Source organism: Diadema setosum, chromosome 14 (assembly GCF_964275005.1).
Source record: "Diadema setosum chromosome 14, eeDiaSeto1, whole genome shotgun sequence".
Taxonomy (NCBI): domain Eukaryota; kingdom Metazoa; phylum Echinodermata; class Echinoidea; order Diadematoida; family Diadematidae; genus Diadema; species Diadema setosum.
Window position 1 is genome coordinate 27,456,520 of NC_092698.1, and position 14,894 is coordinate 27,471,413.

General features: G+C 40.0%; 1 protein-coding gene across 1 annotated transcript in view; it reads left to right on the forward strand.

The window, feature by feature from the left end:
• The window catches only part of LOC140238034 (uncharacterized), a 62,489-nt gene extending 49,392 nt beyond the window's left edge, over positions 1 to 13,097 (forward strand). Inside the window, exon 5 of the mRNA XM_072317960.1 lies at positions 12,750 to 13,097. Coding sequence (XP_072174061.1) covers positions 12,750 to 13,001 — 252 coding nt within the window. The 3' untranslated portion in view covers positions 13,002 to 13,097. The remainder of the gene's footprint in view (positions 1 to 12,749) is intronic.
• Positions 13,098 to 14,894: the final 1,797 nt, after the last annotated feature.

Genomic DNA, 14,894 nt, shown 5'->3' on the forward strand with positions numbered 1-14,894 from the left:
ATTTTCACCCCATGTGCCCATTTGTGCATAATTCTGCCCTCGCCATGGCTGCAGACACTGCAGCTTCCATTTGGAGACCATAGCTTGCCACCCAGAACTCAAAATTGCATATCAGGCTGACTGCCACGGATATATGTAAATCTGGCCCCTGGCTGTCAGATATTCATACATGTATGTCTCACAAGTAGGGCTCTCACGGCTACGGATGGCTCGTTTGTAAACATGTTATAGAAACCGGTTTCTTACCAATCATGCATACATTGTTTGTATTCATTGAACATAATCAAGGAAGATCTCAAAAGCAAACTTGAATCACACATCCCCCATATAGGCCTACTTGTTATTAAATCTTACCCAGCCAATCACAGTCTGGAGGTGTTTCCATAAAAAAAGTTTTGCACATTTGACCTCCCAACACAATGAGGAAGTGGAACATACAGGTATAGATTGACCTTCTAGTTTACTGAACCATGGTGTGTGCATAACATAGGTTGGACTTGGGCATGTAAAGAGTGGAGAGTTTTATGTTTGATTTACAGATTTTAGAGTCACTATAGGGAATGTTGTTGCATGTAGCAGTTGGCAAGGAGACTGAATTGCAATACCTGGTATAAGAATACTGGATTTTACAATTCATAAGAAACATATGTGTTGAGACACATTGCTGACACATGGTTGCAAACAAGTTCATCTGTAAGTGTGAAATGGCCTCTGGATCCCACATTCTACTGAAAGGAGACTCCAGTGCCTGTGGCCCTTGAAAGTCTGTCTGCAATTTCATCCCAGATCTGTGCCAATCTATGCTACCTGCATAAAGCCACTGACACAGGGGGCCAAATATTAAATCATTGATGTGAAAGGACACAATGAATCTGAACCTTGGCCCATAAAACCTGGAAAGTATTCTTAATGTGCTATGCCTTGACCCCGTTGTCATTTCCTTAAGTTTTTTTTTTCTTTTTTTCTTCTTGTCTTCAGAGTATTAAAAGGCTTCACGTTATGGTGAACTTTCAAGTGCCTCATGCATAAGTGACATCTTTTGTAGGTTTTTGACTTTCTATCAGATCATTCAACTTAGCTTGTGCTTTTATTTGCGATATATATTTCTGTCGAGAAGGTTAGTAGTATTGTACGCAGTTAGAATGAATGATCTTTATGGTATCATGTGACAAATGAAATCACAAAGGTCAGCGTACTTTGCCCTTGATGATGAATCATCCCCACCCAAAGATTTTATCACCTGCATACAACTGTTCTGTCTGAAACATGACAGCTGTTGATAAAAGTATGAATGTAGTTTATACAACAGTTTCCCTCACTTTCAGTTGGGGTATTTATTCAGTGAATAGTGTGCAGAACTGGCAGTCTACATGACATGAATTAGTACATTGCAGCAAGTAAATATTACTTGGTTTATTGTGTGACACTGATAGAGAAACAAATCTTATTTGAAAGCAGCAACATGCTACTGTGAAATGCTGGAAAAAAATAGAAGTGAGAGTAACAGAAATCGCGCAAGTAAGGAATTGCAAAAACACCTCTTACAGTATCAAACTATTTGGAAGTCTTTTGTTTTTAAAGAATTTGCATGAAAATGTACATAGATTGTACTACTGCTGCCAGCTTCTTTTTAACTTGATGTTGAATTCCAATCTGATTTTATCAGGAGATTGTAACAAACATTGCTGATTGCAGGTGCTACAAACTGTAACTGTTTGATTGATTGCCTTGTTCAGTGAGATACAGTATATGGAAGTATTTTTTTCTCATTTATTTTTTTTTTGTTCAAACGTGCTCTAATCGTATCACTGAATGGAACTTTGCTTTCGGATTCAGCGAGCAATAGTCACCGCAAGGTTTAAAAAAGTGTTGGATACCCCAAGAATGCATTACCTGGTGACTTTGAGTGTATGAACACAGTTAAGGTCATTGCTGAAAAAGAAAAACAACAACAAAGGAAACTTATACATTTCTATGGTTATTGAACCTCCATCCTCAGTAATTTTAACATATTAAGTACAATATCCCCCAAAATGCTCTTTAAGAATGCAGATGTTAATGTGTATGTATGTGTGTAGGCCTATGTATTTATACAGATTCAAACGGTGGTTGTTGTTGTTTTTTTTTTTGGGGGGGGGGGGTAGGGAAGAATGAGAGAAGGGGAATTCATTCCTATAGCCCCTGTTGGCACAACATCAGGCCGACGAGTAACATCTACAGATGACTCACAGTGGAAAGGATACAATGTTCCCAAGCACTGACATTACCACTCATCCATAGCCGTGCCACCTGATGAAACCATGGCTTGGCTGCTGTCCATTTGCTTTTTAGCAGGCAAGAGTACTGTGACTGCATGGAATGGCAATGTTACGCTAAACATGAGTGGCGTGGGCTGTGACTTTCAAAGATTCGGGTAGCACAAAGAGCTGCTTCTGCCAATTTAGTAGACAGGAGCATTACATGTACATTCATTTATTATCATTTTTTTTTTTTTTTTTTGTGGGGGGGGGGGGGTAAGGTGAGATGTTTGAGGGGAACAGTCAAACATCTTTTATTCACTTTAGATTAATGGAAATGTGGATCACCATGATATTGTTAAATGATTGAGTATATGCCACACCTTTAGTTACACCAGGAGTTTCACAAGGGCAATATTGCCACTCTTGTGCAATGTGATAAAAATATATCTGTTGTATTCTAGTATTGATGTATTCCCTCTAGCTGATGCCACATCTCCCAGGGTAGGCCTAGACAGTGGTATACTTTGTTTTTTGTTTCCTTTTGATCTTCACCTCGTGATATGATGATTGTATTTCTGCTGGTTGTTGGGCTACCTATCATTTTCACCCCATGGAAATTCAAGTGCAAAGAATATATTGTGGACATCCACCAAAATGAATGTGTCCTTGAACGGAGCATATGGCAGGATATTTGATAAGCAGTGGTTTGAATATTGCATTTAAAGGCCCAGTAGAAATTTAGTAACAATAAATATGCCAGTAAATTTCCTAGACATTGTGTCTTGAATGACTGTGTAACATGGATGTTCATCAAATTTGTAATGCATAAGAGAGAAAAAAAATAAAACAAGAAAGAAAAATGGGAGTAGTCATCTTGTTGATGAATTCTAGTACTGAATGTTTCGACCTACCTACTTGAGATTGAGAGATAAGAAAAAAGTGTCCATATTAAAACACAATTCTTTTGTTTATTTTTGTTTTTATTGAACCCCCCCCCCCCAAAAAAAAAAAGGAAAAATCAAAACAGTTCTCAACCGACACAATACAGTCTACAGTAAAAGAAATCAATTCTTGTAGAGGCAGGTGCTTGTGTAGTGGATTACACTTAAGCCATTAGGTTGTGCAAGTATATAGCTCACCTCTTGATGATATCATTTTTTTTTTTTTGGGGGGGGGGGGGTTAGGGAGGCAAAGAGGTGAGTGTAAGGGTTCCTTTCTCATGCAGAAATTTCTTGAAATGAGATATTGCAGTGTTTGTACAATGAAATAGTGCAATATTAGGGCACTATGGGCAAAATTTTGAATTTTTGCCACCGTTATGCAAATGTGCAGTTAGCTTTGCAGTCTCATGCACATGAGTGATAGAACACACAGGAGATGTAATGTAAAACTACAAGTGGAAGTCACGTACAGTAGGCCCCTATTTGTAACATTTGATGAATTTTCCATCAGGAGGTTTTACACTCCAAATTATAAGCAAACGTCATGGGACATTGGAAATCGCAATCTTGGATGTGATTTCACTGAAGATGTCTGGAGTTGCTCTTGGCACAATTGCGCAGCAACTTACTCCATAATGTTAGGTGTTTTTGTTTTGTTTTGTTTGTTTGTTTGTTTGTTTTTTTACTGTTAGTGTGACCGCCCTATGTTGAGATTTGACAAATATGTTTTGATAGTCCATTGTAGGCCATGGCATGAAGTGCAAGCTGGATGCCCCAGAATGCCTCCTAGTGATGTGGTGCTGGCATGATGAGGGATGATGTATCTCTAAGATGCTCCAGAGATCCACGTCTTGAGCTGGGTGATGCTGCTGTGATCTGAGGGGACAGTGGGAGAAGAGAAGTGGGCGGAGTGATGAATAATACCAGAGGCCGAATGAAAAGGGTTCGAGGGAGACTGCCAGAATTCTGGCACGTAACAGTGCATTAAAGCGGACAATGTTCACGATTAGGAAAACTCTTTTAAATGTCACAGGCATCTGTTAGCTTAAAAATTCACAGGGCATGAGCTGTATGTTTTATCCATTGCTTGTGCCACTGACCGTTGAAAGTCCATTGCTCCGTAGGAATAGCAATCATGATATTCAGTCTACAGATTGACAAGGCCCCTGGAGCAGAGGAAATATGTGTGCATACAGCACTTCAAGTAATCTGCGAAAACTTACAAATTACCAACAGTACCAATCAGCTAATATGTTCTATCCCCTGGCAAATGCTTAGACATATAATTTGCATTTTGACGTAAAGCAAACGTACATTGTTTGTTGGACATACAGTGATCAGTTATTATATGCATGATACAATGTAGTTTCAGGCAGTTAGATTGATTGGAATGTCAATGCCATTATGATTTGTGTGATGTCTGACATGGCTCAGGGCATTCTGGACAGTGCAGTTTAAGTGTTTGTTTCTGTAGGATTTATTATAATGTGTAGGAGTGTGAGTGTTGGGAACGTAGGCTCTTGAGTGCTGGGTATTTGCATTTCCACATCATTGACATAAAATCTCTTCATTGGATCACTGAGGGAGATTTTTAACTTATAAGAGAATCATATTTCATGAAATGAAGGATGGAAGAGACTCCATCTCCTGGATTGAGGGAAACATAATATTTCTTATGTGTTAGTATAAGGAGAAAGTAGTATTATATTGCTTGGTTAGTGATCATATAATGTTAATGTGTAGGTATAAATGACATGACATGAAAGCAGTATTGGCACGATGATTTAGAATAGAACTGTAGTTTGTGGTTGGTTTTTGGTGAAAATCATTTGAGAGTACCACTCCATGTGAGAAAGTGTGCAGGTGTTTCTACCTATAAACTGCTGATATTTTCTTTGTCAAGTCTTTCATTTGGGTGGGGTAAAACGTGTATCGTTAAGTTTAGATGCCATTGCTGGGGTGTGTCACAGCCAGATGTAGAAGCTAGCACACACATTTGGCTGAACTCTGGCAAACAGCTCATGTGCCAGACAGAAAGCCGGATCTATTGAAATGAAATCAGAACCCAGACTTTGAACAGATCCTTTTCCTTCTTGGCAAAAGCACAAGTCATTAATTAAAGTCTTCTGTAAAATGGCATTCTTCAACTGGAGTCAGACCATTCGCATTACACATTGTGGTACACGGCAATTATAAAAGCCCTTCAGAGATTGCCTTTGCACGTGGCACTTTCTGATACTGACTTTCATGTTTAGCTTCAGATATTTTACACATATCAATTGTGCAGAGAGGAAAATCTATCAGCAGATACTGGTTTACTGCTCATTTATCCTGAAATTATGCTCCAGATGTTCAGATTTGATGGAAAAAAATTGCATTAAGCTTACAAATGTTATGAATTTTCGAGGGGCAATAAATACTATAGATTTTTAGTGAATTTATTCAGACTCCCGTAAAAAATTAAACCGTTATTCTTGGGGTTAGTTTTTAAGTTCTAAAAACAACAACAGCCCCCCCCCCCCCTCCAAAAAAAAAAAAAAAGTAACAAGCTCTGAGGTGTAAATACTGTAAGATTTCATACACAATGTTTGGAGACATAATTTTGAACCACACAAAATTTTGTGAGGTTTGCAAAAGGGATATTTGATATCTATACACCCTTAAATTGGGAAAGATGTGGGAAAGATGTGGAGATGTTTTGGTTGACGTAAAAATAGAAAAGGTGAGAGATGTCTCTGATATTCAAATAAAACATCATGCCAGTAATCAGTGTCATGGACAGTCAGGGAATACCATCCAGAAAGGGAGCTAGCCACAGCGTTTTGATCTGCTGAGTAGAGACGTGAGGTACGTGTTGATGTGGGTTCTTGGTTCTTCCTCCCCCATCAAGAAACCTGTAGAAATCACTCAGTCAGCCAGGTATGGATGGACAAGGCGATGACAAATTCCTGGCATTCTTAAATGGGATATCCTGAAATGATAGCCCAGTTGCAGGTTGGTTCTACTATTACCACTGACACCGGTTGAGGACACAGAGGAGACGAACCAAAGTAACCTGGGCAGGAGAGTTATGAAAGCTGATCCTGGTTTGGATTCTATCACCTCGGTGTCTGGAAGTTTATGTAGTGTACTAAATGTTCTCCGCCCATCGTCATCATGTCCATCGGTTATAAAAAGAAATCCAGTAAAGTATATCAGTGGGGTGATCAATTCCTTGTCCTTCAGCCTGTCAACAATTAGGGGATGTCATTGTAGTAGAACAGAAGTTACATGACAATTATGCCTTATGGATAATGTATGCATTATTAGTAAACATTGCCAAAGAACCTCCAATAGAATATTCATATCAAATTCAACAAAAAGCTGTGAAACATGTTCATCTGTGATTTGTGGAAGTTTGTTTTTGTTTGTGAATTCAAGCTCATAAATGTCATATCAAAATGTATTTCAGTAAAATTGATATTACTTGAAAGCATGGGCGAGTTTCCTTTCCTGAATTAAAAATATGCATGTTCATCATTTCCCATTTCCAGATACCGATGCCGCTGTTTAATGAAATGAATGACGATATCCTATTTACACAAAATGTTTTTCAGTATGTTTCCTATATGAAATGTGATAACCAGAACACACTACATGCAGTTATCCCTGATGGACCATCCTTCATGTCTGTAAACAAACAGCTGCTCAGGGTTGGCTTGTTGATGTTTTGCTCTCTTGTTTCCCTTGTAGTTCCTTGCTATGTTCTGCTTTGTTTTCATTTGATTTTTTTTTTTTTTTGTGGGGGGGGGGGAGGTAGCTACTTCAGTTATACAGAGATATCATAATGGTGGTTGATATACATTCAATTGTGAAGGAGTTGTCTGTGTAACCTCCTGTCTGGCAAAGCTGTTATGGTGCATGAAGCATGTTGCTGTCCAGAGAGACTGAGCTTAATAGACTGATCTACCAGACATAGAGGAAATGATATGTAGCCTTTTATTTTCATTTTGTACCACTCATCCTCATGGTTGTTTGTTCAGATAACCTTTTTAAATCTGAGATAGCATTTATTTACAGGTAAATCAGATGTAACGCCTGATCAATTTTTTTCCTTCACTTTCCTGCCACGGTTTGTGTGCTTGCTGTTGCAAATAGAACAGCGCAGTGTGCCTTCAGCTATGTCATCCTCCTGTGGTTTGTTGTGAAATTCAACTTCAAGGCCATGATAGCTTTGTCCTGTCAGATTTGCTCCATTGCCTGAAGTGTGATGTACGCTTACTAAGTAACAAAGTAATTGAAATTGTTTAGTGACACATGACAGAGTCTCTCGCAAATAAAATACCAAACACTGCTTTGAGCGCCTTTATTGACCGAGTGATTAGCAATGTTAACTCAACAATTGACTCTGCTGCAGTGTATAATGCAGGGTTATTTAGAAACGAGATCAAATTGTACCCGTACATCTTGCCAGAAAAACACATCATGCCAGGCTGTTTTCTCTCGCTTTGTCTGAAATACTTTTTCTTTCCAGACACAGTTTACCTGACCTTAAAACTGGAGTCAATGCCAAATGACTCATCGTGTATGCTAAAGTTGCTTGGAATGTTGCTGATTGTGGACCAAGTTCTAACTGCAATGGCTCTGGTTCAATTTCTGAGAAAGTATTGCAGCTAATTCCTGGTGTTACAGTTATTTTGTAGGATTGCCAGAAACAGGGAATGCTTTGACCAGTATCGTCTCAATCAGCTTCTAGCTTCTTCCAGATTACTGTCTTACCTGGAAAGCATTGTGAAAATTTGCGCAGCAGCAATAGCTGTGGTCGTGGCAAAATTGAGACATTTTATTAGAAATATAGTGAAGATAGGTCAATATGTGTAGTGCATAGGATATTTTTCTGAAGGATATTCTTCTTTGGATGTCTGCATATATAGTCATTCGGCCTGCCCTGCCAAATAAATCTTGATAGGCTACCAAGCTATTTACCCAAAAGTGTAAAGTGGGAAACTTTTACAGTGTTGGCACATTAAGACAATGCTCAATAAATGTGCCGATAGGTGAACTATGTTTGATGCAGGAGATTGTGTGCTCTGGAGTAAAACTGAGCAGTCCAACTGCTGATCACATGATCACAACTGTAATTTTTTTTTTTGCTATTTTAATCTCTAACTGTTGCCCTTGATCAAAGTGCTGTTAGTTTTTTTGAGGTAGAAAGTGCAATTTCAGTATTAACCATGCATATTTCAACACAGAATGCAGGCAAGCGCCTGCTACAAATGCAGTCAATGTCACGTTTGTCGCGCACCCCGTGTGACTTTTCATTGGACCGTTTTACAAGAATTCCTGCTAATTTCACTGAACTGTTACAAATGCTTAATGCCACTTTACAGTCATATAATGATTGAACTCTGTGTGACACGTTTGTTGCCAGCGGAAAAATGACATTTAAAATGATAATGAGGTGTGACTGCTGTAGCAGGTCAGTGAGGGGTCATACAGTAGATATAGGAGACAAGAGTCGTCAGTCAGACAGGGCAAGGACTCTATGTATGCATTTGTGGAAATTTTTTTACGGAAGTCTCTGTCTTAGAAGGCCTTACCTGGAACGGTTAGATTTGATAGGCATTACATGTACCAGCAACTTTTAGGGTACAGTCCCTGCCGCTTGATCGAAACTTGGATAGACAGGAACACCGCTTTTAAAGGACAATATCACATGGCATTTCTCTGAGGCTTGTTCTCTTTAATGCATAGATAGGACAAGATGATGGTTACGGTAAATGGGAAAATTGTCTTTGTCAATCGCAAACTCCAAGTCTGGTCACAATGCGGATAATAACATTGTCAAATTCTGTAGTGCAGATTACTCTGGTTCCGCTCCGAATTTATGATGCCACCTACATTGTATGTGGGTTTGTGCAAGGGGTAGAAGTCTTGAATACTCATCCCGACAAAGCAGTGGTGACTGTATTGAGGATAGATCAGTTTATCTCATGTCCACTCAACTGTGTCCGTTGTCCTCACTTGCCCTCTTTCAGCCAAGCACTCCAGGGAAAAATTGATGCCTCTCCTTATAAATGTTTAACTCTCCCCACTTGCCTGAATGAAGAAGTCAGGCCAAGGAAAAAAAAAAAAAAAAAAAAAAGAATTGAGGTCACACATAGCCAAGTGCAGTGCTTACGGATTGCATTGTCTAGTGTTCTCACTGCTACATAACGGCAGATAGTCTGTATGCTTCAGCTTAACATTCAATCTGTCTGTCTGTCTGTCTGTCTCTGTTTGGTTGACAGTCTGTCTGTCTGTTCTTCTATGCTGATAAAGAGAAACATTGATGGGTAGGTCCAAACAGGATGGTGGTCTATTTCAACTCTCCCTTTGAAGAGTGTATATAGTAGTTCCTTTTAGAAGGGTGTTGTGGAATATATGAAGTAGATTGGTGAGTGGTGCCAGAGGAGTTGGACCCTTGCATAGTGAAGGAATAGGGTAGAATCGTCTAGAAAAGAGATTTAGAAACAAGAAGGAAAATAATAGATGGCGTAACGTTCACTAACTGTGCAATGACTGCTGCTCAGCAAGTAATGAATTCAGTAATGGTCTCACAAATTCTAAAACTCAGTCTGCTCTGAAACATAAACCTGTGAGCAGCTACTTGGTTCCTAGAACAAGTCAAGCTTATTCAAGCTTGCTTAGCTCTTGTTTTTAGAACTGTTTTTACCCAGAAAGAATTCTAACAGTCCTCAGGAGGACTTTCACGAGGTGACGAAGCAAACTCCCTTCACACAAATACAATACACACCTCACCATGCAAACCCACACATTCACACAACAAACTGTTTTCTTTTTTGACACAGAAAAAACAAAACAAAAACAAAACATAATTGTCCTCATCATGCATGATCTTGCATGTTTGGATTTAAATTTTGTCATTCTCATAAAGGAAAAAAGAAATATGTGTTTTTACAAACCCTCTGATAAAAGACATTCCCCCTGTTATTTTTCCCCTTCCCCTTTTGGGGGATCTATTAAACATTACATCACTTGCCTGGATAGTGTCACGAGGGAGATTAAATCAATCCGCTTCATCAGAAACATTGAGAGTGGATATGTGCTGTAATACTGTCGCATGCACAATCGCCTGTTTTTAATGACTGTAATGAGTTTGTGTGGAAGGATGCACTGTGCTGACAGCCATAGAGCTAGGCAGGGATGAATGCTGTAATTGGAGAGGACGCATCTGAATCCCTTGGCAGTGCATGAATGTGTGTGTGTAGATCATGATGTCTTGAGCCAGTGATAGCCTTGGATGCCTGTCTGCACACAGATAATATAAATCTATGGTTCAGGGATGTGCATACATACTGTACATACAGGGCCAGATTGAGCCCCTCTCAAGTTCCTTGATCCTTCACACAGGCGATGATGACTGTCATTATTAAGACGGCATATGTCACATCAAACATCCGCGGCCATGGCAGCCAGCTCATGGCTATTCTTTAATGTTCTGTGAGCATCGCTACAGTCAGTGACGGATCCGGAAGGGGGCGCACCGGACGTGTGCCCCCTTCTTTATTTTTTGTCAAAACAAAAGAAATAAAAAAAAAAAAATGGGAGGGGTGGGGCTTTTGCGCCCCCCTTTAATTTTGTAAGGGCGCCTCCCCTTTACGGAAATCCTGGATCCGCCCCTGTACAGTCAAACCATTCGATGAGTAACTATGTAGACAGAAGGAAGAGATGTTTTTTTTTTTCTTCCAAACATATGTTTGAGAGTAATTAAGTATCTCTGAGACATTGTATCAGATCACACGGTCACATTGTAGAAATTACATTTCATGCTGGAAGGAGCATCCTTGCCATGCTGCCAACACAACAGTAATGAAAACTTCACAGACTCTCAATATGAAACAAACCGATCCCAGCCAGCTTATGACACACTTGTGTGCAATTGTGTGAATGCACTTAACGATAAAGAAGTCGGGTCAGCCATATTTCCACGCTGCAGGTATTGCAGAAAAAGAAGTGAAATGTTCATTTAGAAATTGTAATTTTCACATCATACCTTCAGTCTCAGTACCATTTGAAAACAGCATATTTTTTAATTATTTATCTTTTGTGATATGATATAGAAGAGCAAAAACGGAACAGGCGTGTGCTTGTACCCTGCAATGCCATTCACACTTTGCATCAGTAGGTTGCAACTGAGGTACAAAGTCATTCACTCTGAACACCAGTTAGTTTATATGTTGTGACTTTTTGTACCATGCCATTCACACTGCATACATTGTGACTTATTGCTTCCAATCCTGCTCAAACATTCCCTGTGAATCTCCCTCCTTCGCTACCCACCCCCTCCCCCCATCCCACCCCACCTCTAAAATTGACTTCATTATGTACACTTTTGATGATGCCGTTTTAAATTGCGTCGAGCTCCTCGGAGTAGAGCAGAGGCGGGGGGACCAGATGGAGATTGATGGCTGGGTCTGAATGAGAGATGGCTAATAGCTCTCAACTAACACTTAGGACCCTTTGCTTAAATGCCAGGAGGGGGTGTGATTCTTGTGTCTGGATTGGAATTCACCACGTATTACCCTGATGGGTTTGACAGGGAACATACTTCACACGTTCGAAGCATTCTCCACATTTTCTTGCTCGTCCCCGCAGGTATTTGATAATGATAATGCGTTGACTGTTACCGGTTATTGAGTCATGAGACGGTAATGTGGGCATCCATCAACCATCATTGCCAAAGAATAAATGGAATGCAATGAAAATTGCACTGGGAAAGAAAAGAGAAGTGGGCTTTTTACTGTGGTTCATGCTGTAAAGGCAGAGTTCTGTCATCTGTGTCATTTCATTGACTGACTACCGACTGATTTCAATTCTCGTGTCTTTAATATGTGGTAACCTAAAATCAAGTGAAATATGTCTAATGGAGAATGTTGGAGATTTTCATTTTACCAGATGAACTTACAAATAGAATCACTGCCAGTCAGATATTTCTGTGTAAATGCAAAAGATAACTTTCATAACTTGTGTTACTTAGCAACCAAACCATAAATCATTTATTTCTTCCTCACCATAATTGAGAAGTCATTCTCAAGAATTTAATTTTTTTTTTCACATTTCAAAACCTTCATAGATGTGGGGAATTTAGAAGGAATTTACATTACAAATAAACTTACCTTTGGAGAAACTGTAAATTTCTTACTTTCCGGCTTTCTCAGCCTTGAAGTGAGCTAGTTTGATGGGGGTAAAGTGACAGCAGGTCACATATAATTTATGCAGATTCTCTCCTATCTGAACTGTTAAAAGTGGGGATGGTGACTTTGCTTATTCCTTGGAGTGTTTTCTCTTCTTGGATTGTGATGCATACACCGCTAGGTGATCTCAAGACCCTTCATCTTGAAGTAGCTGAGAAAATGTAAACTAGGTAAATGTCTTGATATCAATGTTTTGAATCCCCAAAGTTTCAATGTGTTGGAAAGAACCTCAAACTACATTTTTTTTTTCAAACGGTATGTAAATGAGAATGATCCACGAAAACAGCGTCACTCAACTTTTGTTTTTCGTCTATTGGTATTGATTCTTTCAGACGGCACCCAGGAAGACACCGGCCAAGCGTGCCTACGGTCGCCAGGTCAGCCGCGACAAGGACGAGAAGGACGGTAAGGACTCCAACAAGAACGAGGCGAAGGAGAGCCGAGCGGCCAAGATGAGGGCGGCGAGGGAGGAGGCCCGCAAGAGGCTCATTGCCGCCAAGAAGCAGGCGGCACGGCAACGCATCCTCTCCAACTCCAGCGAGACGGAGGTGGAGATCTTCACGGCCAGCGGGCAGCAGCAGTGATGGGTAGCTGCTCCTCCATTTGGATTGGTGGACCAGTTAACTGGGATACTCCTGAAGCTGCTTGCCAACATCACAGACCATCAGGGGACCCGAGTCTTGTCACATCCCACCAGCGCTACTTCACAGAGTTGCGTCATGTGGCACTTTCTTGACATTATGGGGAGTCGGAAATGTGCTAAAATTAGTCTTTTCCAGAAGCGTAGTAGGGATGAAATTACATTTCCTCATATAAACGGTTGCTGATGCAGTGATGTTCTGCATATAGTAAAAGCTCAAAATGGCTTTGAGCTCAATTATTGTTAACTATCCCAATGGGATAAAGTGTAGGTTGAGATTACATTCATGCTTGCCACTTAAGCTGTCACAAAACATTCTTCCTGGCAAGTGATATTTCCAGTGCATCAAGATGTCTATCACAATCGCACACATACACACAAAAGAAAGTCAAATTGTATAAGTCCTTGGTCCAGTACCATCATCTGTTCTGTGTTAGTGAGTAGCATTAACAGTATTTTAAAGTAATGCTGTGCCTACTGCTATCTGCTAGATGGAAAGTACAGTATGCAATCACAGATTCCTACTCATCTTTGTGGTTATTAGGATATCTGGGATTTCTGTGTGCTAGGATGATATTTTGGACCAGAGACAAGGGATATCTACAATCTCTTAGAAAGTATATATTACATGCTTTGCGTTCAATTGTATGAGGGGAGGGGGTTACACATATGATAACCTTTCATACAAATTAAGAATGATGTAGAATTCAATATTATGACAGTGTTATATGTCTGTGGCATAGCAATATATGCGAGAAAAAACAGTATTACACTGACATCCTTTTACCCACACACTTTTGTTTAGTTCATCCAATTCTGGCCCTCGGACCACAAGGCAATAATACCCTTCAAGATGGCTCAAATCAGTCAAGCATTGGAGTCATGCTTTGCTGGCCGCCACGTGTCAAATCACACACATCCCTGGCGAGGATTCTTCTTGGGAATGTGCCGCCGGTACTGGTAGAGGGAGACCACATTTCTGTTTCTGTATGTCCACAGGATTTTACGGCCTTTCACGGCCAGAGGACAAAGTTCATTAGAATATCAGTATGTGCTGTTGGGAGTAGGAATTATGAAGAAGAGGAAAACTTATGTGATCTACTTTAATCATGGTACAAGGGTAGCAATGGAGTATGGTAGCTGCATTGACAATCTTGGGCTCCATTTAATAATACTGTAAAACGAGGAATTTTCGCGTGCACTTTAATTTCGCGAATTTCGCGAGCGCCGAGATTCGCGAAATTAAAATGCATGCAAAAGTTCTTGTCTACACTATATGCATTGAATGCCAGTGGCAGTTCGCGAAAATTTCATGCCGCAAAAAAGGCAGTCGGCTCAAATTCGCGAAAAAATCATGCCGCGAATATATCATGTTTTACAGTATTCCTTAACCCTTTGTGTGCTCTGAGTGGTGGTTAGCACAGAAAGCTACAGCGTTGTACACACTGTCCAAAGTCCCTGGGATAGAAAGGGTTCATAAGAGCACATGATGCTTAAACTTTCCACTCAATATTGAGAAGGCCAACACTATTTTTGAAGGTTGGACGACAGTTAATCTCTTTTGACTTGGCCTCATTTGGAAGGAAGTCAGCCACAAGGACATCAGTGTATTGTTTGGATAGGAATCACTCTTTTTGGTGCTTTGTATGGCCTCTGTTATTTAGATAAAGGAAAGACTTTCCCCATCTAACATGTCTTATTTGCTAGTAAAACAATCCTGTATGATTGCAGGAGGTCACAAGCTTGTAAGAATGAACACCTACACGAACAGAGGACGTTGGAACTATGAATTCAGGCTTACCGGTATTCAATTGGATTAATGGCAATTCTGGCCGTC